We start from the raw sequence: 26216 nt of genomic DNA, 5'->3' as shown, positions 1-26216 counted from the left end.
AGGGGACAGGTAATAGCAGATTTTTCTTCCGTATACTGGATTTATGATTACTGAACCTATCTTTCATTCTGACAGATGTCTCACCAACATATATCAAACCACAGGGGCATTTCAACAGGTAAACCACATAGTTGCTGTCACAAGTGAAAAATCCCTTAATCGGGAATTTTTTACCTGTGTGTGGGTGGGAAAAGGTTTCACCTTTAATTACTGCTGAGCAATGGACACACTGCAGACACGGAAAGGTGCCCTTCTTTGGAGTAGACAAAAACAATTGACGTGACATCTTACTGCCTCCTATGTCAGCCTTAACAATTGTATCCCTAATGTTTCTGGTTCGTTTGTAGCAAATCATGGGTACATCTCTGAATTCCACAAAATCAGGGTAGGCTGCACGCATAATCCCCCAGTGTTTATTGATCACATGTCGAAATTTGTTGATCCATGGATGATACTTGACAATAAATGGTAACCGTTTTTTATCACTGTCAGGTCTTTTTTTATACACTTCGCCACTACACTTCTTTAGCTCATCATCCAATAAAGGTTTCGGATAACCCCTAGATGAGAATTTGTCTGCCATCTCTTGCAATCTCGTTTTCTTTAAGACTTCATCTGACACAATTCTTTCTACACGCCTGAATTGTGAGAGAGGCAGAGATTTTTTTACTGATGGTGAATGATTGCTAGAGAAGTGGAGTAGACTATTTTTATCCGTTTTTTTTGTATACAAATCAGTCTGTATTAAATTATCCGGCCCTTTTATTACCCAGGTATCCAAAAAATTCATTTTGTTTAAATCACTTTGAACTGTGAAAGATAGTTCAGGCCATACATTGTTCAAATGTGTAGTGAATAAATTCAATGATTCGATGCCGCCCCGCCATACGCAAAAAATATCGTCTATAAATCGACGCCAAAAAATGCAAGATTGCATATATAATGAATTGCTGTATACAAAATGTTGTTCAAACCAGGCCATATAGCTATTTGCGTATGGCGGTGCGGCATGCGAACCCATCGCGGTCCCACGTTTTTGCTTGAAGAATGTATCCTGGAATAGAAAATAGTTCTCCTCTAGAACTAACTGTAATAATTGGAGAAAAAACATTTTCTCTTGTGTATTATAATCCGAAAATTCCAGAATCCATTCAACCGCAGTAAGGCCTTTCACATGTTCAATAGATGTATATAAACTCTTTACATCATATGTAACTAGAAGGTCTCCTGATTCTAAGTGTACCTTTCTAATCTCCGATAAAAAATGGGTGGTATCCAATAGGAAAGAGGGAGTTTTCTTTGTCAATGGGGTCAGAACTTTTTCAAGAAGTATTGCTGGTGCAGACAATATTGAATCATTAGAGGCTACAATTGGCCGACCAGGTGGTGCCATCAAGCACTTGTGGATTTTTGGCAACGTGTATAACACAGGGGTTACCGGATGTTGATTAACTAAAAATTGACATAATTTGTCATCTATTACTCCTTTCTCATTATGCCTATTCACAATTTCAGATAATTTACGCTTGATATCAAACACCGGATCCCTGTCTAATGGATGATATGTATCACGGTCAGATAATTGTAATAAAATTTCAGACACGTAATATTCCTTGTCCAACATTACCAAGGAGCCCCCTTTGTCCGCAGGCTTAAAAATGACAGTTTTATCATCTAGTATGGTGTGTAATGCATTTCTTTCCTCCTTTGACAAATTTTGTGCGATGGCCAAACCCTCATGACGAAAATCAGAGATGATTGCATCAAAATCTCTTTGCACCAAAGATATGTAGGTCTCAGCAGGATGATGTATTTTCGGAGGCTGAAAATTACTTTTTAATCTTAAACCAAATTGATTCAGGTTTAAACCTGTTTGTATAGGAATACTTGATGTGGAGACCGACATATCTTTGCCTGCAAAGTGAGCCTTTAAACGTATACTTCTGAAAAAACGGCGACAGTCCATGTCAAATTGAAAACTATCAAATAATTCAGTAGGACTAAAGGAAAGACCTTTCTGTAGCAATTTTAACTGTGTGGGAGTTAAACTTTTAGATGATATATTAAATAGCAAAGTCTCATTTATACCTGGGATCTCGTTGCCATCGGTGCTTGCGGCTCTCCTATAATGGCGTCCAGCTCTCCTGGTGTTCTTCCTCTTCGACGTCTTTGCCCTAAAAAAGACGCCGAGGGACGTTGATTGATGCTGTAATCGCTGCCAGATCCTGATGATTGGGACCCTCCACGGCGTGTGAAGCGACGAACCAACGGAGTAGCTGTGCCTGATGAGTCTTGCCATCTATATACTCTATGATTTTGATAATCCTCCAAATCTCTGGTGTACTTCTTACGTTTACTGGCCTCAATGTCCTTTTGCAAATCGTTACAATTCTTCTCAATTTTTTGTTTTAAAGATGTAAGCTCCTCCAATGATAAAGCGTCCTTCAATTGTTGCTCAATAGCACTTATCTGAGTTTTAATCTCCGCTATAGAGGTATTCAAATGTTCAATGGTCAATACCATCAAATCATATGAACATTTGTTCAATATATTAGCAAACTGTGTGCAGTACTCTATATTATCACAGAAAAAGGTGGGTCTCAGATTTACCCTTAGTCCTCGTGGGATCCTGTGATGTCTGCAATATTCCGCTAGTGTAGCTGCATGCAGCTCCCACGCTACCAGCCTCCTTGATTCCCTCTCCCACTCCTTACTGCGTGATTCAGTAGGCGGCGTCTTCAGGAACTCCGTGCTGGTGGTGACCTCAGACACAATCTCTCGTGCTCTCTCCTCGCTGTATGCAAATGACATTTGTACGAAGGTGCTCGCGCTGTGATTCAATCGAATACAAACTTAGGAAAACAGCCGGCACTCCTCTCTTGCGTCGTCGTGCACCACGACGCAAGAGAGGAGTGCCGGCTGTTTTCCTAAGTCTGCTTAAAGTACAGAGGAAATCCCCTTAAATGAGAGAGGAGGAATGGTGGGTTGTCCCTGCCCCTGTACCCACAGAGGCACCGGCCTTGGCGGGTTTGCCTCCCAGGGAAAGTGTTGACCAGCCAGCAGCTCCTCCTGTAGATCTGTCTGACACCCCCAGTATTTCTGAACCTATCACTCTGTGAAGGTCAACCAGGCCCAATGCTGGTGTTCCCCCACAGCACTATGCCCAGGATGAGTTTGTATGGGAAAGGTGGCCGAGGATGACAACATCTAGTGGGGTGGCATGTGAGATGGGGAAACAGCACTCATTTTGTGAACACTATATTCATTTAAATGAAGTTATATGATTTGGACTGACATTCTGCTGTTTCCTAAGCATGGCTTAAAAGGACTGCATTTCTAGATTCATCTGATATTGAAAACTCTCAGATGGTGGAGTTACAAGCCTGGAAAGGAAGTGAAGGATCCTCCATCGTGGAAGCTTGGAAGAGGCACCCAGGAACTGTGTGTCAGAAGAATCCCTCGACATCCAGGTGTGAGAGAATCCACCAGGGACTAGAGCTGCAGCCAAGGGGAGCTGATCATGTCCATTACCTTGATCTTGTCCAGAGGAAGGGGAACTGCTGCCAGGAATGCAGATGAGAGCTGAGGAGTAAAGCCACAGACACTGCAGTACTGCATGCTGGTTGGAGGAATCCTTCTTTCATCCACAGTCACCAGCTTACACAAAGCAGACTCGGGTCGGTAAGACTAATTGTGCACGCAGCTCATACAGTTTTGGATCCTAGAGACTGAGTCTAGGCCTTTAATTAGTTAGATAGGTTTGCTGTTTATGTCAGGCCACAAGTGCTGTTAACTGATTATAACAAGGACTTCACGTTTTAAAGGGTCAGTTCACACCAGAGAGCTGCGAAGCTTCACAACTAATTCATGCCAGGCTGGTGTAGGGAATTATTATAGCATGGAAAAAGATTGTAAACTGTTGTGTTGTACCGCAGGCTAGCCAGCATTACACACCTTACAATTGTTCCTGACTCTTGGGTAATAACAGGTAAGGCGTCGCTGGCCTATTTGAGCCCTCCAGTAGGTAAATTTTCCAATAATACCTCCAGCATCCACTGGAGGGCGTCACACTGTACAGCACAAGGGCCCCAGTCCCTCACTGGGTGTATGTAAATTTATTTGTGTGTTACCAGCATCTATGGGTGCGTTCATGACCATGTTTAAGTAAAAAATACAGTTTTGGCAAAACTTTTGTTTGAGTTGCTTTCCTCATTCGTGACTTCGTTATATCCTGGGGAGCCCACCTCGGTACACAGCTTCATAACTGCTGTGTATCCAGCGCCAGTTCTAAATGTAAGAAAGCTTCCTAGCTGTCTTATGTTTAGACTGCTTTCTACGTCTAAGGCCTCATGCACATGACCGTTGTTTTGGTCCGTGTAACAGAAGCCCTCTGTCTTGGAATATTGTGGATTTTGGAGTATTTTTAATGTATAAAAAGAGTCTAGAGTTGATTAGGTTACTACAGATCTCCCAGTCAGGGGGGAGACATTGTACGTCCTGTACAGGGGTCTTTATACACAGTGTGGTTTTCCTGTCTGGAGATAATTAGGTTACTACAGTGTCTAACCTGATTGTCTCTCAGGCAGGGGGGAGACATTGTGTGGGACTGTTCTGGATTGTGTGATTATTTCCATTGGTCTGTGTGGTTGTCACGCAGTTCTCAATCAGGTCCACGGGGGAGGGCCCCTTCCATGGAGACTTGTATATAAGGCCAAGGGTGGCACCAATAAATGTTGTTCTTCTTACCCTCAACTCGCAGCCTCGTCTCGTGTTGTAGGGAACAGCTATATCACTACTAGCTCTTGTAAGAGCTGCACAGCTACTGGAAATCGCAACTTGGCTTGGAAGTCTTGGGAGCAGCTCTACAAAGTCACGCTGACCAGGGGAGAAGGACGTCGCCAACGGTTGATACCGTTACAGTTCGCATCTGAGTCGCAGTTTTTGCAGCTTGGATGTGGACCCATTCACTTCAATGGGGCCGCAAAAGATGCGAACATCACTCCATGTGCTGTCCGCATCCGTTGCTCCGTTCTGTAGTCCGCAAAAAAACATAACTTTTCCTATTATTGTTCGTTTGTACAATGTGGAAACATCGGATTATCCCACAGTGGAATGACATCTGCCAAGTCCCTGTATTGTCAGAGCTTTGCAGCATTCCATACTTGATGCGCTAGTCTATGTATCTGTAGGGCCCGTTTTTGAAACAGTTTTATATCTGCCAGGATCGGCCACATGTTGGTAAGCTGTAGATGGTGTTGTAGATAATATTCAGAGTTTGGTAGCATGGATTGTCACCCATGTTTTCAGGATTCTCAGTTGTCATGCCAGGAAGTATAAGTGAAAGTCTGGCAGAGCTGCACCCCCTTGCTGCCATGATCTCTGTATAGGCTAGTGCTTTATCCTATAGTGTGCAAGCACGACCACCACTGATGGATTGCAGGGTGGTCGTAACCATGGAAACGAGCAAAGTATAATGTGATGGAAAAATTCATCCAGCCAGCAAAGGGAGCAATATGGATAATAACAATATATTAGTAAGTGGCTTATATTAACTTTCTCTACATGATAAATCCGACTAACTGAAGTGAGAGCTTGATCATGGGGGTCCCAGCGTCAGACCCCCACCAATTAGACACTTATCACCTGTCGTGTCATAGCTGTTTAACCTTTTCACATTCCCTACCCTAAAGGTTTTCTTAAAAAAATGTAATCAAAATTAAAATTCTGGTCTAAAATATGTGTCAAACTAAAATAGTAATGCTTGCCTGTTATAGGGCCTGTGTTCACTTTTCTAGTTATCCTCTATCCACAGGATCGGGGATAACTAAGTGATCCGTGGGGGTCTGAACGCTGGAGCCCCATTGATCCCCCTTCTTGACAGTGGCAGGTTGAGCATATGCCCTGCCTCTCCATCCATTCTCTATGTGGTCGCCGGAGATGGCAGAGTACATCGCTGGCTAATTCCAGTGGTCCCAAAGAGAATGAATGGAGCAGCAGGGCGTATGTGTAGCCTGTCACACCATAAAAAGGACCCATTCCTCGGATCAGTGGGGGTTGCAGAATTGGACCCCACTAATCATATAGTTATGTAACTTTAAAACCTGCACAACCCCTTTAAATCCTCCACCACTCCTCCACCAGTATCTCTTTACATGGCAGCAGTGATGCCTGTAAATACGGAATATCATCACTGCCGCCATGTAAACCATACGTGTCAATACTGGAGGATGTGACGCACTGTGCAGAATTTTTCAGGCATTAATCCAACCCCTTTTGCAGGTCACAACTTTTAACAAAGCCCAACACCTTCTCTCCTCCTTCACAGCCAGCAGCCCCAGAAGTCTAGAAGATACTGTGGGGCCTCCTGCACAATGTATACCAGTAGGAGGCTGCATCACTGTGCGAAACTGCCACCTAGTGGTTACAATAATTATCTCTCCCGAGAAAGGAGAAATAATTACTCCTCCATCTTATCTCGGGCGCAGGAGACGGGGCCCACCGAGGAATCCCTCACCTTCCCAGGCTATGAGCTGTGCGCTCCGATTGGCCAGCGCTGCAGCAAGGGACAACCCTAATACAAAAACTCTGCCCAGTACAACAGAGGGAGCTGCAGACACCGGAGCCTATACCGGGCGAACGGAGCGGCGCCCAGACATACTAGTAAGTGCAGGGAGATCCCTGGGCGCCGCTTTGCCCACAGATATAGTTAGTTTTTAGTTTTTAAACTAGTGAAAGGTCCTCTTTTAATGGAGAAAACAACTCCCCACTGCTTGCTAAGCCTCTAAGAGACAGCCAATAGGTGAACGCTCGCTGTATGACCGCGCCTACTCCTGTCATCATCACAAGGGGACGGACAGCCCATTACACAGTCATCAGCGTCAGCTCCGCCTGCTCCCAGCATCATTCGTCGCTATGGCAACGGGGAGTATAAACTTGTGACGTTTGCTTGAGTCACCAAATAGGCGGGGATAAATAACCCACGGAATAACTTCAAAGTACAGGTAATCCCAGTGTTTAAATGATGGGAACACATATTAATAAACATGAGTGGATTCCCAGATTGAAAACAGGGAGAGCCCAGGGAAAACAATTATATATATAGAACCAAATACAGCATTGGAAACAGGTGGTACCAATCCATGCAGTCCCTATAGAGTCCCCATAATTCGCAAAAGCGACCTAGTTGCTAGGGATATATGGGACATGTTGGAGTTCTACTTCATAAATGTATATCGGCGACACATTAAGAACCCAAAATCCTGGATAGCTTCCACATATAATCAAAAGAGAGAGACATGAAAAGAGATCATTATTGCGTACAAGAGTATTCAGATTAGGGACAGGAGAAAATCACTCACATATCCATTCAGGGGGAGGTATTCATTCAATAAAACATGCGTATGAGATCGCATCATTAAGACCTTTGGGCTTAACAGTGTTTAGAGTGAAAATCCACGGTGCCTCCTTCCTGACAAGCAGTGTATCAATATCACCTCTCCTGGGTGGTGGTCTTACATGTTCGATACCCTGAAATTTTAAGCAATATGTGATATCAGGATGGCAAGTTGCCACATGTTGTGCAATAGGGGTGTCACTAGAACTTCTGATCTTCAATAAATGTTCCCCTATGCGCCTCCTGAATTCACGCTTTGTTTTCCCTACATATTGTGAACCACAAATGCAGGTCGCAAGATATACCACCCCAACTGTCTTGCAGTTGATGAAAGATTTAATGTGATATTTGTTTCCTGTGGTTGAACTCTTAAACTGTGTACTCTTTAAAATAACTCTGCATGCTATGCAGTTCCCACACTTATAGGTGCCATTTGGTATATTTGCTCCTAACCATGTCTCATTCCTAGGAGAGCTAAAGGCACTATGGACCAACCTGTCCTTGATGTTTCCACCACGTCGATACGTGATCATGGGATAACTGCCTACTAGATGTCCAACATCCGGGTCAGTTTTTAAAATCTCCCAATGCTCTGTCAGCAGGGCACGCATCTCCTTGTGCGCAGTGTCGAAGGTACCCATTATCCATATCTGTGCATCTTCAGATGTCCTGTTTTTAGGATGCAAAAGATGTTCCCTATCACATGCAGCTGCATGTTGATAGGCCTCTTTCAAGACCGGTTTGGGATATCCCTTCTCAACAAACCTTTTTTCAAGGTCATCCGCTGATGCCTTAAAATCACACCACTGAGAACAATTCCGTCTCATTCTAAGGTACTGTCCCTTAGGAATGCCCCTCTTGAGTGGGTAAGGATGTCCACATCTCCCATCTCAAGAGGGCATTAGTGGCCGTGGGTTTGCGAAACACTTTTGTTTTCACATGTCCAGAGGGGTCAATCTCAATTGAAAGATCTAGAATGTGATATGTCTCTCATCAATTTCAGATGTAAAGTAGAGGCCCACTGTGTTAATATTCAGCCTTGATACAAAATCCATGAAGCTCTTCTTTGTACCTTTCCATAGGATGAATATATCATCAATGAACCTCATCCATAGTAGTATGGATGAGGTCCATTCTTCCATCTCCTCGTTAAAGACAACCTCTCTCTCCCACCAGCCCAGGTAGAGGTTAGCAAAAGTAGGGGCACAGGGACTGCCCATTGCCACCCCCCTGAGCTGGCGGTAGAGAGAACGGTCAAACAAGAAGATGTTGTGGTACAGAATGAAGTTCAGCAATGTGATTACGAGTTTGTTATGCTCGTGAAACTGGGACCCTCTCTCCAGCAGAAATGTACGGGCTGCCTCACAGGCCTGTCTTTTGTACCTGAATGTAGATTTAACCCCTTCACATGGGTGAAGGATGTTAATCTATTTATTAGAAAGTTAAAGTGGAAGAAGTTCTTCTGTACCCATGACAGTGAACAATGTGAAAAACTGGGTATTGATCAGGATGAACTTCCAGATGTTAGACTACTTGCAGGTCTCCTAGCTGATGGTGATAGAGGTTTAGGTGAAGGGCCCTTCACGGATTTAAAACTGGCGTCTAAAAAATACCCTCCAGTGGGGAATTATTCGCCTCTTGATGTCTTCCTCACTGTTGTCACTGAAAAAATATGATCTCTACATGTCCAGAGTCCCTATCCAAGAAATTTGTGTGAGCAGGAACAACTAGCATTAGCACGACTACAGCAAGACTTAACTATAGTGATAAAACCCTTGGAAAAGGGGGGGAACATAGTGGTTCTTGATGTTAATACGTACACACAAATGTGCAAGAGAATTCTTGATGACAGGACTTGTTACATCAAGCTGGATCACAATCCTCTTGACACCTACAGAAATGAACTCAATCAGATCCTCAGTAGAGCCAAATGGCGCAGATTGATAAGTGCAAGCGAACTTGCTTACCTGCTGCCTACACACCCGACACTACCGGCCTTCTACAGTCTACCCAAAATACATAAGGGGACTGATCCTTTAAAGGGTAGTCTCACTGAAAAAAATCAGTATTTATGTAGATAAAATATTGAGGCCTTTTGTATTCAGCTTACCGTCCTTTGTTAGGGATTCTATGGACGTTTTAAAGAGATTGAATGATATCGGATGTGACAATGATACCCTGCTAGCCAGTTTGGATGTAGAAGCTTTGTATAGCTCCATCCCGCACCAACAAGGCTGTGAGGCAGCCCGTACATTACTACTGGAGAGAGGGTCCCAGTTTCACGAGCATAACAAACTCACATTGCTGAACTTCATTCTGTACCACAACAGCTTCTTGTTTGACCGTTCTCTCTACCGCCAGCTCAGGGGGGTGGCAATGGGCAGTCCCTGTGCCCCTACTTTTGCTAACCTCTACCTGGGCTGGTGGGAGAGAGAGGTTGTCTTTAACGAGGAGATGGAAGAATGGACCTCATCCATACTACTATGGATGAGGTTCATTGATGATATATTCATCCTATGGAAAGGTACAAAGAAGAGCTTTATGGATTTTGTATCAAGGCTGAATATTAACACCGTGGGCCTCTACTTTACATCTGAAATTGATGAGAGACATATCACTTTTCTAGATCTTTCAATTGAGATTGACCCCTCTGGAAATGTGAAAACAAAAGTGTTTTGCAAACCCACGGCCACTAATGCCCTCTTGAGATGGGAGAGTGGACATCCATACCCACTCAAGAGGGGCATTCCTAAGGGACAGTACCTTAGAATGAGACGGAATTGTTCTCAGTGGTGTGATTTTAAGGCATCAGCGGATGACCTTGAAAAAAGGTTTGTTGAGAAGGAATATCCCAAACCGGTCTTGAAAGAGGCCTATCAACATGCAGCTGCATGTGATAGGGAACATCTCTTGCATCCTAAAAACAGGACATCTGAAGATTAGATGCGTGCGAATATTCAAATTGCAATTTTTTTTCGAATATCGTGACTTCGAGATTTTGCGAATATTTAGAATATAGTGCTATATATTCGCAAAATTGAATATTCGATTTTTTATTTTTTTTATTTTTTGTATTTTAATTGTTATATTTTTTTCTTTCTCACTTCCCTAAAGTTGTTCTTACCTGTCCTTAGGATTCCTGGCTTCCTGGCTGCTCCAGTCAGTGCCCGTTGCCGCTTCTGCCGACTTCTGTGCTCATGGAGCGTCCCCATCACCATGGGAACGTCTCCATATACTAGAATGTACTGTCGGATTTGAGAATTACGTTAAATCGCAATTCGATTAATTCAAGTTATAATAATCGAATTGCGATTTCAACTTAACATTGCTATATTCCATATTTGTCTAGCCTAATATGGAATATAGCAGTGCTAAGTTGAAATCGCCATGCGATTACTTCGAGTTATATTAATCGCATTGCGATTTCAACTTGGACCTGGTTTACTATGGTTGGCTTCAATGGCTTGGTAGAATTAGCGAATATGACGAATGTATTCGTCATATTCCACAAAACGAAGATAACGAATGTATTCGTCATATTCCACAAAACGAAGATAACATAGTATTCTCCATATTCGTTTTAGCTACCTATTCAACTCGAAGTAATCGCATGGCGATTTCAACTTAGTACTGCTATATTCCATATTCGTTAATTCTAGCCTAATATGGAATATAGCAGTGCTAAGTTGAAATCGCAATTCGATTAATTCAAGTTATAATAATAGAATAATAGAATTGCGATTTCAACTTTTTACGTATATTCTTAATATTGCTTCGTCTTTTAGAATATTCGTAATATTGCTCTAACTTTGTCTTTTAGAATATTCGTAATATTGCTCTAACTTTGTCTTTTAGAATAGAAGATAAAGTTCGTAAATTTCGTAAAATACACATAGATTGTAATTTAGCTAATATACTGCTATAGTATTTTTTTTAATAGTGTACATATTTTACAAAACTTAAGTTCAGAAGAGGCAAAAAAAATTGAGAAAAAGAAAATGATTATAGCACTATATTAGCTAAATTACAATCTATATGTGTATTTTACAAAATTTCGTAATATTGCTCTAACTTCGTCTTTTAGAATATTCGTCATATTCTAAAAGACAAAGTTAGAGCAATATTACGAAATTTCGTAAAATACACATATTAGCCTAGCCATAGTCAATTAGTCATAGGAACGTTGCCTTATACTATCAAAAGAAAAATCGCAATACGCGATTAATTAAATCGCATATTATTCGCGATAAGTGGAATAATTACGAATATTCGATTTCGATGAATATAACACGAATATTCAATCGAATATTTGTGAAATATCGCGAAATAGAATATGGCACCTCCCACTCATCACTACTGAAGATGCACAGATATGGATAATGGGTACCTTTGACACGGCGCACAAAGAGATGCATGCCCTGCTGACAGAGCATTGGGAGATTTTAAAAACTGACCCGGATGTTGGACATCTAGTAGGCAGTTTTCCCATGATCACGTATCGACGTGGTGGAAACATCAAGGACAGGTTGGTCCATAGTGCCTTTAGCTCTCCTAGGAATGAGACATGGTTAGGAGCAAATATACCAAATGGCACCTATAAGTGTGGGAACTGCATAGCATGCAGAGTTATTTTAAAGAGTACACAGTTTAAGAGTTCAACCACAGGACACAAATATCACATTAAATCTTTCATCAACTGCAAGACAGTTGGGGTGGTATATCTTGCGACCTGCATTTGTGGTTCACAATATGTAGGGAAAACCAAGCGTGAATTCAGGAGGCGCATAGGGGAACATTTATTGAAGATCAGAAGTTCTAGTGATACCCCTATTGCACAACATGTGGCAACTTGTCATCCTGATATCACAGATTGCTTAAAATTTCAGGGTATCGAACATGTAAGACCACCACCCAGGAGAGGTGATATTGATACACTGCTTCTCAGGAAGGAGGCACCGTGGATTTTCACTCTAAACACTGTTAAGCCCAAAGGTCTTAATGATGCGATCTCATACGCATGTTTTATTGAATGAATACCTCCCCCCTGAATGGATATGTGAGTGATTTTCTCCTGTCCCTAATCTGAATACTCTTGTACGCAATAATGATCTCTTTTCATGTCTCTCTCTTTTGATTATATGTGGAAGCTATCCAGGATTTTGGGTTCTTAATGTGTCGCCGATATACATTTATGAAGTAGAACTCCAACATGTCCCATATATCCCTAGCAACTAGGTTGCTTTTGCGAATTATGGGGACTCTATAGGGACTGCATGGATTGGTACCACTTGTTACCCATGCTGTATTTGGTTCTATATATATAATTGTTTTCCCTGGGCTCTCCCTGTTTTCAATCTGGGAATCCACTCATGTTTATTAATATGTGTTCCGATCATTTAAACACTGGGATTACCTGTACTTTGAAGTTATTCCGTGGGTTATTTATCCCCGGGAGTTTATACTCCCCATTGCCATAGCGACGAATGATGCTGGGAGCAGGCGGAGCTGACGCTGATGACTGTGTAATGGGCTGTCCGTCCCCTTGTGATGATGACAGGAGTAGGCGCGGTCATACGGCGAGCGTTCACTTATTGGATGTCTCTTAGAGGCTTGGCAAGCAGTGGGGAGGTGTTTTCTCCATTTAAACAAGCGCATACCTTGCACGCGTCACGGCCAATACATGCCGGAGGCTCGTTGCTGCACACACGATATCAGAAGCGTGCAGCGTCTTTGTAGTCAGTGGACTTCTAGGTGCTTGGCATAATTGTCGTAGACCCACCATTAGGGTTGCAATACATGGCGTCGGCTAAAGCACTTGGTCTAATGCTCTTGATGAACATACCGACAATAGTCGGATAGGGAAACGCGTCGAGCAATTCACTGCAGCGTAGTAAACATATGCAGACTGACTCTCGCTTCTATATCTGAGCCCAATAGTGATAAATCCTCCAAGTGTGGGATCCTATATAGTAACGGCCCATCAGTAGTAATGTGAGGCTACTTTCACACTAGCTTTTTTGCTGGATCCGGCAGGGTCCAGCCAAAACGCTTCCGTTACTGATAATACAACCATCTGCATCCGTTATGAACGGATCCGGTTTTATTATCTTTAACATACCTTTGACATAGCCAAGACGAATCCGTCATTAAGTCCATTGAAAGTCAATGGAGGACGGATCAGTTTTCTATTGTGGCAGATTGTGGCAGAGAAAACAGATCCGTCCCCATTGACTTGCATTGGGGGGTAATGTCGGATCCGCATCCCAGGACGGAAAGCAAAATACAACATGTAGCGGTTTGCTCTCCGGTATGGGAACGCAACTAACGCAATTGCCAATGAATGGGGACAAAACTAAAGCCCCTATGATGGAACTTAATGCCGGAAAACTTAAACGCTAGTGTGAAAGTACCCTAATGTACACTTAGTACATGTGGTAGTAATGTAACGTACACTTAGTACATATATTAATAATGTAATGTACACTTAGTACATGTAGTAGTAATGTAATGTACACGTAGTACATGTGGTAGTAATGTAATGTACACGTAGTACATGTGGTAGTAATGTAACGTACACGTAGTACATAGTAACATAGTGCATAAGGCCGAAAAAAGACATTTGTCCATCCAGTTCGGCCTGTTAACCTGCAAGTTGATCCAGAGGAAGGCAAAAAAAAAAACTGTGAGGTAGAAGCCAATTTTCCCCACTTTAGGAAAATAAATAATTCCTCCCCGACTCCAATCAGGCAATCAGAATAACTCCCTGGATCAACGACTCCTCTCTAGTAGCTATAGCCTGTAATATTATTAAGCTCCAGAAATACATCCAGGCCCCTCTTTAATTCCTTTATTGTACTCACCATCACCACCTCCTCAGGCAGAGAGTTCCATAGTCTCACTGCTCTTACCGTAAAGAATCCTCATCTGTGTTTGTGTACAAACCTTCTTTCCTCCAGATGCATGTCCCCTCGTCACAGTCACAGTCCTGGGGATAAATAGATGATGGGATAGATCTCTGTACTGACCCCTGATATATTTATACATATTAATTAGATCTCCCCTCAGTCGTGTTTTTTCTAAAGTGAATAACCCTTATTTTGATAATCTTTCAGGGTACTGTAGTTGCCTCATTCCAGTTATTACTTTAGTTGCCCTCCTCTGGACCTTCTCCAGCTCTGCTATGTCTGCCTTGTTCACAGGAGCCCAGAACTGTACACAGTACTCCATGTGTGGTCTGACTAGCGATTTGTAAAGTGGTAGGACTATGTTCTCATCACGGGCATCTATGCCCCTTCTGATGCAACCCATTATCTTATTGGCCTTGGCAGCAGCTACCTGACACTGGTTTTTTGCAGCTTAGTTTGCTGTTTATTAAAATTCCTAGATCTTTTTCCATGTCAGTGTTACCGAGTGTTTTACCATTTAATAAGTACGGGTGACTTGCATTATTCCTTCCCATGTGCATAACTTTACATTTGTCAGTGTTAAACCTCATCTGCCACTTATCTGCCCAAGCCTCCAATCTATCCAGATCGCTCTGTAGTAGTATGCTGTCCTCTTCAGTGTAAATTACTTTATACAGTTTAGTGTCATCTGCGAAAATTGATACTTTACTGTGCAAGCCTTCTACAAGATCATTAATAAATATATTGAAGAGAATAGGGCCCAATACTGACCCCTGAGGTACCCCACTAGTGACAGTGACCCGATCTGAGTGTGTACCGTTAATAACCACCCTCTGTTTTCTATCACTGAGCCAGTTACTTACCCACTTACAGATGTTTTCTCCCAGTCCGAGCATTCTCATTTTATATACTAACCTTTTATGTGGTACAGTGTCAAATGTTTTGGAGAAGTCCAGATACACGACATCCATTGATTCGCCGCTGTCAAGTCTAGAACTTACCTCCTCATAGAAACTGATTAAATTAGTTTGGCATGACTGATCCCTCACAAAGCCATGCTGATATGGCGTTATTTTCTTATTTCCGTTGAGATGCTCTAAGATAGCATCTCTCAGAAAACCTTCAGTTTACCCACAACAGATGTTAAACTTACCGGCCTATAGTTTCCGGCCTCTGTTTTTGTACCCTTTTTGAATATTGGCACCACATTTGCTATGGGCCAATCCTGTGGGACATTCCCTGTCAGTATAGAGTCCGCAAATATCAGACATAAGGGTCTGGCTATGACATTACTTAACTGCCTTAGGATACGGGGGTGTATGCCATCCGGTCCTGGCGATTTGTCTATTTTAATCTTTTTAAGTCGCACATGTGATAGTAATGTACTTTACCCTTAGTACATGTGATAGTAATGTAATGTACACTTAATACATGTGGTAGTAATGTACACTTAGTAAATGTGGTAGTAATGTACACTTAGTAGATGTTGTAATGATGTAAAGTACACTTAGTACATGTTGTAGAAATGTACACTTAGTATATGTTGTAGTAATGTAATGTACACTTAGTACATGTGGTAGTAATGTAATGTACACTTAGTACATGTGATAGTAATGTAATGTGCACTTAGTACATATATTAATAATGTAATGTACACTTAGTACATGTGATAGTAATGTAATGTACACTTAGTAAATGTGGTAGTAATGTAATGTACACTTAGTATATGTTGTAGTAATGTAATGTACACTTAGTACATGTGGTAGTAATGTAATGTACACTTAGTACATGTGATAGTAATGTAATGTGCACTTAGTACATATATTAATAATGTAATGTACACTTAGTACATGTGGTAGTAATGTAATGTACACTTAGTACATGTGGTAGTAATGTAATGTACACTTAGTACATGTGATAGTAATGTAATGTACACTTAGTAGATGTAATAATGTAAAGTACACTTAGTACATGTTGTAGTAATGTACACTTAGTATATGTTGTAGTAATGTAATGTACACTTAGTACATGTGGTAGTAATGTAATATACACCTAGTACATGTGCTAGTAATGTAATGTGCACTTTGTACATATATTAATAATGTAATGTACACTTAGTACATGTGATAGTAATGTAATGTGCACTTAGAAATTAGTAATAGTATTACTTAGTATAGGGTGGTAGTAATGTAATGTACACTTAGTACATGGGTAGTAATGTAATGTACACTTAGTATATGTTGTAGTAATGTAATGCACACTTAGTATATGTTGTAGTAATGTAATGTACACTTAGTAAATGTGGTAGTAATGTAATGTACACTTAGTATATGTTGTAGTAATGTAATGTACACTTAGTATATGTTGTAGTAATGTAATGCACACTTAGTATATGTTGTAGTAATGTTATGTACACTTAGTATATGTTGTAGTAATGTAATTTACACTTAATATATGTTGTAGTAATATAATGTACACTTAGTACATGTGGTAAAAAGGTAATGTACACTTAGTAAATGTGGTAGTAATGTAATTTACACTTAGTATATGTTGTAGTAATGTAATGTTCACTTTGTATATGTTGTAGTAATGTAAAGTACACATAGCACATGTGGTAGTAATGTAACGTACTGTAACCTGCAATGACAATGATGACAAAAACAGTTATGCAATAATATTTCCTCACAGGTTGGCCTTTTCTCTTTTGAAATGTACTAAGGGCAGCTGTGGAAAACACCAATTCATTTCAATTGGGAAGATAGCTGTGTATGTGTCATCATCTTTCTCAAATAACCCATTACTGATATTGATGTCATGATGCAAACTTCTAAGGTTGATTCCCATTAAAACTATGACTTCTTAAAGTTGTTATGATTCTTACGTACCTGAAGAAAATACATCACTAAGAAATGTCAACAAAAATCTTGCCTCTTCAGAAATTTCCTGGGTTTTGGGGTCCACACCATAGTACTTGTCCAAATATTTCTTTGCATCAAAGTTTTCATAAACTTGGTTATATGAAGTAGACACAGTCTCCATTCTTTATCACAAACCTGTTAATGAAAGTTGAGAAGATCCATCAAACACATGTTATAACTGTTCCCTATAAAGTCTAGTCCTAACATCTACTACTACACAATCAACTTGACAGATCCTGTGCCAGTTTTAAAGTTGCATCTTCTCAAGCAATACAGTGTTGAACTATGTGATGCCAGCCTTACCTTACTTAGATCCGTAGCTTAGGATATGAAGATTGTGAATTACCACAGCATAGCTGAGTGAGCTTTACTTATAAACCTGATGCGTGTGTTGTAAGATCCCTCCTTCTTTACAGTGGTGTAATCACAAACCATGCACATTTCTTGTGGGTGTGGTGATGTGTACAGTATAAGTGCTGGGAGGTGTGTATATCCCACCCAGATACCTCAGCTGGGTGAGATAACTGAAATCCAGAAAGCTGCAGTGGTTTCAGCAAAGTGTAGTTTGCTGAGACAGTTTTGTCTCGATGTTGTTCTGGGCTACATTTCATGTGGACTGGGGATAGGTTTGGTAGTGGGGTCTGCCAGTCCACATCCTTCCACTACATGTTTGTCTTTTGCTGGAAGTGATCACAGGTGAGGCCTGCTGCTGTAATCAAGGAGGGATAAAGCAACCCTCTGTGTATGACTCGGAGGAAGAAAGGCTGAGGAAGCCTGAGAGACTCTGTGTGGTCTCAGCCAGGAGGGCTGAGGGGCCACGAGGCTTTGTAAAACCTGAAGTTTGGGGGGCCCAGCTATGCCTACGGAAAGATGGTCGTATGGTTAGTCGGGAGGACTTCTGGACTATCTTTCCCCAGGGGTTCTGGTGTGGTCACAGCCTGAAGGCTGCTGGACCATATATAGCTGAAAAAGACGGATCTAATCCTGTGTGTGAACGGCGCTCTATAGGTGAGGTAGAGACAACACGTGTATCAGGTAGAGCTCAGACGGGCAGGTGTTATTTTCAATATTTATGTGTGTGATGGTGCTGAAGTAAAGCACCTTTTGGACCTGAACCCCATTGTCAGAGGAGAAGTCTGTGATTGCGACCCCCTGAGAGATAGCGATCCCTTACATGGGTTACGATAATACTTTTAGTGCTGCACATCCCATATCAGAAAAAAAACTACAGCGTCATCATTTTTATCAAAGGCCTCCTGCAGAAAAACAAAAATGTTTTGCTTCAACACTAAAAAGTAATGAAAGAGAGGGATGGAACATGGAAGTTGTAGACCTGGTGAAGACAAGGTTTGAAGAGTTAAAGATGAGACAGGGTGGACTTAGGTCCAAGTTAGATAGGGATTGGACAGGTTAGGCTTTTCTAGTGGAATATCTGGGGGGATAGGGAGCTTCCTTTTATCAATTGATCAGACCAAAATAGTCTGCCCTCTCCATTTAGAATGGTCATTTGCTGGGTGTTGGCAATGACTAGTGAGTGTCTTGTTCAACTTCTGTTGAAGAAGCCAGCAGTAAGGAGATACTGGATGTCACTTATTGAGGGGTTCATTGCTGTTTGGAGGTATGGGATACCTATTATGGAGGAAGATTTGGTGGGATTTCACTTGAAAGAGGTACAGTACCTGGGACCAGATTCAAAAGGAACCCGTGGTCATGGTACCCATACATTCTTATTAGTGTTGATCAAGCACCAAAGTGCTCGAGTAGAACACCTCGGGATGCTCGGGTGCTCTACAGAGCAACCAAGCACAATAGAAGTCAATGGGAGAACCCGAGCATTAAACCAGGCTCCCCCTGCTCTGAAGAGGGGGGGGTGTCTGGTTCACATGAAAAGGTCAGAAATTGATGGAAACACCACTGAAATGGTTCAGGAACAGCATGGGGAGGAAGTCTGGATGCATCTTGACTCCCAGGTCGCTGCTGGGAACGATGTTTTCCGAGTAGCACGCCAATTTTACAGACTGACAATATATACGCACAAAACCGAAGATAAAATCGATTTTAGAGGAAAAATTGTTATCCTGTATATTTACTTGTATATAAAGTGCAAGTGCTGCCAAAAATTACAAGGAAGAGGCACTCCGATACAACCTGTATATCACATAAACAAGGGCCTCATTCACATTGTGGTACAATTGTTCAGGTAGTGGGACTCCTACACTCATAAAGCCTATGCACTAAGTGAAAGGGTTGCCAAAAATTACAAGGAACCGGCAATCCAATACACCCTTTATTACACATAAAGCAGGGCATCATACACACCCTTGAAAAATTATGATTGATGGCCTGCTGGTGACCCTCAAAAACATTAGGAGCAAGGGCCTGCTGGTGACCCTCTAAAACATTAGGGGCGAGGACCTGCTGCTGATCTGACCATCTAAAACATTAGGGGTCAGGGCCTGCTACTGAGCTGACCATCGAAAAAATTATGGTTGAGGGTCTGCTGTTGAGCTGACTCTCTAAAACATTAGGGGCGAAAGCCTGCTGCTTATCTGACCATGGAAAAAATGATGGTTGAGGGCCTGCTGCTGAGATGACTATTAAGAAAATTATGGTTGAGGGTCTGCTGCTTAGCTGACTCTCTAAAACATTAGGGGCGAGTGCCTGCTGCTGATCTGACCATGGAAAAAATGATGGGAGAGGGCTTGCTGCTGAGCTGACCATCTAAAACATTATGGGCGAGGGCCTGCTGCTGAGCTGACCATCTAAAACATTATGGGCGTAGGCCTGCTGCTGAGCTGACCATCTAAAACATTAGGGGCGAGGGCCTGCTGCCGAGCTGACCATCTAAAACATTATGGGCAAGGGCCTGCTGCTGAGATGACCATCTAAAACATTAGGGGTGAGGGTCTGCTGCTGAGCTGACCATCAAAAAAAAAATTATTGAGGGCCTGCTGCTGAGCTGACCATCGGAAAAATTATGGTTAAGGGCCTGCTGCTGAGCTGACCATCAAAAAAAATTATGGTTGGCGGCAGGGCAGGCCAGCACCTCCAAGGCGTAGAGCGCCAGTTCATGCCACGAGTCCAGCTTGGCTAAAATCTTGCTGCCTGAGTGAATAAATCACCATTTTACATCAACTACTGGTGAGTGCTGCAGATTATTGAAGCTTCTGGAGGAGTTGGGACCCCCAGCCAGGATCTCTATCTGCGTGCACCACCCGGTTTGAAGCCTGTCTACTGGTCTGTACCCAAGTGTGTGGGATAAGTAGTGCTGCCAATCCCTGAGGTTTTCTACGAGTCCAGCTTGGACACCCAATAGTTGTAAGGCACAGAGGGATCATTGAGGACGCTGACACGGTCTGCTACATACTCCTTCACCATCTTCCAAAACTTTGCTCTCCTTGTGACACTAGGCGCGCATCAGGGTGAGGTTGCTGGCGGTGTGTCATGAAACTGTCCCAGGCATTGGAGAGTGTTGCCTTGCCTTTATTGGAACTGCTGTGTGTTCCCCTCGTCTCCCCTCCTTAGTTGCCCAAGGAACTACGTTCTCTGCTGCCAGCTTTGTCAGCTAGAAATTTTTGGAGCAATTTTGCCACAAGGACCTTCTGGAATTGCACCATTTTGCTAGTCCTCTCCACCACAGGAATGAGGTCCATCCATGCTCAACAGATGGAATAAACCTGCTGTGGGTACTACCCTCTGTAGCGGAGGCAACCGTCTCCTGCTCCTCCTCCTCCTCATCATCATCATCCATTTCACCTGAGAAGACGAACTAAGGGTGGTCTGGCTATCACCCTGTGTACTGTCTTCCCCCATTCCCACCTCTTCCACATGCAAATAGTCCTCCTTCATTGTGAGCAGCGAGCGTTTCAGTAGCCACAGAAGTGGGAAGGTTACTCTGATAATAGCGGCATCACCGCTCACCATCTGCGTCGATTCCTCAAATTTGCTTAAAAACCTCACAGAGGTCAGACATCCATGCCCACTCGTCGCTTGTGAAGAGCGGAAGCTGACTGGAAAGGCGATGACCATGTTGCACCTGGTATTCCACTACTGCCCTCTGCTGCTCACAAAGCCTGGCCAACATGTGTAACGTGGAGTTCCAGCGCATGCTCACGTCGCACAACAGTCGGTGAGATGGCAATTGCAAGAGCTGCTGCAGCATTGCCAGACCAGCGGCAGCTGTAGATGACTTTCAGAAATGGGCACACACATGGCGCACCTTCACCAGTAGCTTAGGCAAATTGGGGTAGGTTTTGAGAAACCGCTGAACCACTAAGTTGAACACGTGGGCCAGGCATGGTATGTGTGTGAGCTTGCCGAGCTCCAAAGCCGCCACCAAGTTACGGACATTATCAGACACAACCATGCCTGGTTGTAGGTTGAGTGGCGAGAGCCACAGCTGAGTCTGGTCCCTTATACCCTGCCACAGCTCTACGGCGATGTGCTGTTTGTCACCTAAACATATTAGTTTAAGCATGGCCTGTTGCCGCTTCCCCACTGCAGTGCTACACTGCTACTGACTGATGGCTGACTGGTGCTGCAAGATGATAATTCAGAAGTGAAAGTGGAGGAGGAGAAAGGGGGTTTGCAGCCACTAATGTAAGTGGTGGCGGAAATCCTGATGGAAGTAGGGCCCACAATCCTTGGTGTCAGTAGCACCTGTGCCATCCCAGGTTATGACTCGCTCCCGGTCTCCACAGCGTTCATCCAGTGTGCAATCAGGGAAATGTAGCGTCCCTGGCCACAAGCACTTGTCCATGTGTCAGACAATAACTGCGTTGGTCAGGGCACGGGTGATGTTACGGGACACATGCTGGTGTAAGGCGGGGATGTCACACCAGGAAAAATAGTGGCGACTGGGGACTGAGTAACGAGGAACCGCCGCCACCATCAGGCTGCAGAAAGCCTCAGTGTCTACAAGCCTAAATGGCAACATTTCCAGGGCCAGCAATTTGGAAAGGTGCTCATTTAGTTCTATGGCCTGTGGGTGGGTGGCTGGGTATTTGCGCTTTCGTTTAAAGGCCTGGGGTATGGACATCTGTATGCTGTGCTGGGACACAGAAGTGGATGTGCTAGCTGATGGTGCTTGCGAATGTCCAGGTGCAGGGCAGGAGGCATCCGGGCCTGCTTCTTGGACAGGGGATTGGCCAGCACGTAACACAGGGGAAGAGGAGGCAGTGGTGTGACCCGCAGACACTAATTGTAGACCCAGGCATTCGGCCCACCTATTAGGGTGCTTTGATGCCATGTCGCGGATCATGCTGGTGGTGGTGAGGTTGCTAGTGTTCACGCCCCTGCTCATTTTGGTACGGCTTAGGTTGCAAATGACAATTCTTTTATCGTTCTCACTTTCCTCAAAAAAGCATCAGACTGCAGAACATCTACCCCTTGGCAAGGGAGATTGCCGCAAGGGGGTGCTCCGGGAAACATTTGCGGGCCTGTTTGGTGTGGCCCACCTTCTCCTTTTTCCCACCCCACTGCCTCTTCCAGCCTGTTGCGGTGCTCCAGATCCCTCCCCCTCTGTACTGCTGTCCTCACTCGGCTTGCCACCTTCCCAGGTTGGGTCAGTTATTTAATCGTCCACCACCTCCTCTTCCACTTCCTCACTCTGCTCATATTCCTGACTTGTTGACCTAACAACAACCTCACTTATTGACAACTGTGTCTCATCCTCATCATCAACCTTTTGAGACACTAATTTCCATTGACTTAGATGTAGGGCAGGTAATGTCGCTGCCACCAGCAGCGAAAAAATTAGACTGTCACAGATATTTAGGGTGCGCAAATCTTATACAGGAGATTTAGCGCAGATAATGTTGCTGTCACCAGCGGCTAATAAAAAATTACAGGGAATATCACTGATATTTATGATGCGCAACCGTTATACAGGAGATTTAGCAGAGGTAATATAACTGTCTGCAGCGGACACAGTCTACGTAAAAAGTACATTGGATGTCACAGATATTTTTTGTATGCACACACGTTAAACAGGAGATGTAGCGCAGATTATGTCTCTGTCCACAGCGTCTACGTAAAAAGTACACTGGATGTCACAGGTATTTTTAGGCTATGCACATGTTACACATGAGATGTAGCGCAGATAATATCGCTGTCTGCAGCGGCCAAACAATTGCAAGCTATTTTGCGCAGGTTGCACTAATAATATATATTGCTGCCAGATACAACAATAGTCCTTAAAAGGACTTTTAGGAGTTGGGGATTGATAAGGTAAGAGATCTCTGGGATACACAGGCAGGAAGATACCTCAAGTATGAAGAACTCATTATGAGATTCCCTGCACTAAGTAACCAGCACCCGTTAGCATTTTCACAAATCAAAGATTTCTTAACTAAGAGAGTAATGAACTTAACCAGAGAAATGGGGTTGAAAGACTTTGATTCACTAATGGGTCAGGGACTTAGAAATAAGTCACTCTCAGAGCTATATGGAGGCCTGAGGGATATGAAGCAGAGGCAAATAGCTGAGAGCCTATTCTCAAAATGGAGAAAGGAATTCCCATCAATAGATATACAACAAATTACCCTGAGGGGATGGGAGACAATTAGAAAGGTGACACCAAACGAGGGATGGAGAGAGACATACTTTAGGATGATGCACAGAGCTATTTATGGTTTTCATTTTGCCCCTCGGGCGTCTCAAACGGGCAGAATCGTAAAATGTCCAAAATGCCACGAAATCGGTACAGATCTATACCATGGTATATGGTCCTGTCCGGAAACGGAAAAGTTTTGGAAGAAGGTCATCCTCCAAATTAAAAACCACCTGAAAGTGGAAATCCCATTTATCCCGGAACTTTTGATATTCCAGGTGGCTCCCGAGGGACAAAAGGTGACCCCGCTGATGCACTTATTACTGTTAGCAGCTAAGAGGTGCCTATTCAGGGAATGGCTCCAGCCTAGAACGCCCTCAATGGAGGAAGTTTTTCTACATACTAAGGCGTGCTTTCTGCTTGAAAGAACAGAGGCAGAACAATTCAAAGGGAAGTGGGTCAATGCTTTCTTTAGAAGATGGGAACCATTCATAAGAGTAGCCCTAAGTAATGCAGAGGTGTTGGAAACTATGCAACCATTCACAGGTTCGGAGTGGTATCTGAAAAGAAGACTAATGAACACCCTAGGGCCGTTACAGGTAGACTGAAGAGAAGAGGGTAACCTTGAATCAAGCACATTAGAGAAGGTGTTGAAATATGCAGTAGACCTGAAAGTGAAAGGGGGGAGGGGGGGAGGGTCAGTTGGGGCCTGTTAAACTGAAGTTGTGGGATAAGACCATATGGAAATTAAAAATAGATAGTCGTGAAACTGAAAAGAGGTTTGGCGCAATATTATGTAGCATGAAGACATCGGACAAATGTATTGTAGAGGATATAAAATATGTGTACCATTCAATGACCACACATGATTCCAAGCTGTGTAACAAATGTATTGTGAACATGGTATAATATGTACAATGCTGCTTTAATGTTGCTGTATTCAACAGTATGATATGCTAGCATAATGCTGTGATTGGATATGACTTATCTATTTCAATAAAAAAGATATTTGAAAAAAAAAATAAAAAGGACTTTTAGGTCTCTAACAATTGCATGCAATTTACCGCAGGTTGCACTAATAATATATATTGCTGCCAGATACAACAATAGTCCTTAAAAGGACTTTTGGGTCTCTAACACCAACCCTGCATAACTAAAAAATAAAATTCAATACCCTACACTATCTGTCCCTTTTACAGCACAGCTCTCCCTGACTAAGACTGGCCGAACCACGTGTCATCGGGTGCTTTATAGCACCCGATGACGCATTCCGGCCAGCTAATCACTGTACTGCCAGTAACCAACATGGCTACGGCATTACAGTGAGTGGCAGCACTCACCTGCACATTTATTAGCTGCGTAGCAGCCAACAAACATGCGGGGAGGAGACTCGAGCATGACGCTCAAGCACACGCAGTATTCAGCCGAATACCGCGATGTGCCGAGCATCGCAATGCTCGAGCCGAACTGGTGTTCGGCCGAGCATGCTCGATCATCACTAATACTTATCTCTCCTGAGTCGACTCAATACAAGTAGGGAGGTTTGTACTACTAGATAAGTCATTGCAAGACCTCCATTACAGCACTTTTCAGGGTTTTATATTGTTTATATGTGATTTTCATAGTTATTTATCATGCATGATAACTGTGTATATTTCTATATTTATTTTTAGTAGCAAAGAGGCTGCTGTGGCTAATATATCCCATCCTTATACAGTGTGTCCGAGTCTTTAGTAAGCGGTGAGAGTGTGAGTTTTCTGGAAGGCACATCTACAATACCCTTAACTTCTGCATTACCTCAACACCATTTCAGCCTCCTGCCGCTGTGTCTGCACCACCACCTCTGCCAGTCATATTCTCCTGTGTTTCCTGCACCTTCCACTTCCCCCATAGTATGAGGTGGACCATAATTCTTGCTGAGGGTTCTTGAACCAAAGCATATTACGACATATGTTCATTGTATGCCTAGTGGGCTGGTTGTCGGATACAGGTAGGGTATATCTAGAGTCGAGTGGCAGTGTGGCAGTGTGCACCTGAACAAGACCATTGGTATGTCTCGCTTCTCTGTTCTATTCAGCAAACCATGGGTTAATTGCCCATGCTTGCTGTGCATTCTATGTTCCATGTAGACGTTAATCCCTCTTTCTGTTTGTGTGCACCTGTGGGTGCTGTGGGCTAATGAGCTCAGTTACATGTTCTGTCTGTGTATCCCGCCACTTGGCTGAGCAGGAGCTCCAGCAATTGTTCCTGTAGCTAAGGGCTCAGACGGCAGTATGAATGAGTCTGCATCCCTTCCGCAGTTTTGCAGAACGGGTGCAGACCCATTCATTTCAATTGTGTGCTGTCCGCATCCGTGGTTCCATTCCGCGGCCCCGCAAAAAAAGATAGAGCATGTCTTATTCTTGTCAGCAATTGCATACAAGAATAGGCATTTTCTATTATAGTTGCAG

At 43.1% G+C, this 26216-nt stretch overlaps 1 protein-coding gene across 2 annotated transcripts in view; it reads right to left on the bottom strand.

The window, feature by feature from the left end:
* Positions 1-26216, bottom strand: part of LOC122926681 (nicotinamide N-methyltransferase-like) — a 268048-nt gene that overhangs the window by 77760 nt on the left and 164072 nt on the right. The window contains exons 1-2 of one of the 2 annotated variants that reach the window (XM_044278140.1): positions 17520-17582; positions 17184-17351 (exon numbers count right to left, since the gene is read on the bottom strand). In XM_044278140.1, coding sequence (XP_044134075.1) covers positions 17184-17337 — 154 coding nt within the window. In that variant the 5' untranslated portion in view covers positions 17338-17351; positions 17520-17582. Of the gene's footprint in view, positions 1-17183; positions 17352-17519; positions 17583-26216 lie in introns of those variants that run through there. The other variant, XM_044278139.1, reaches the window with a different exon arrangement.

The sequence above is a fragment of the Bufo gargarizans genome, chromosome 2 (genome assembly GCF_014858855.1).
Source record: "Bufo gargarizans isolate SCDJY-AF-19 chromosome 2, ASM1485885v1, whole genome shotgun sequence".
Taxonomy (NCBI): Eukaryota; Metazoa; Chordata; class Amphibia; order Anura; family Bufonidae; genus Bufo; species Bufo gargarizans.
This window is presented reverse-complemented; position numbering and strand designations above follow the sequence as displayed.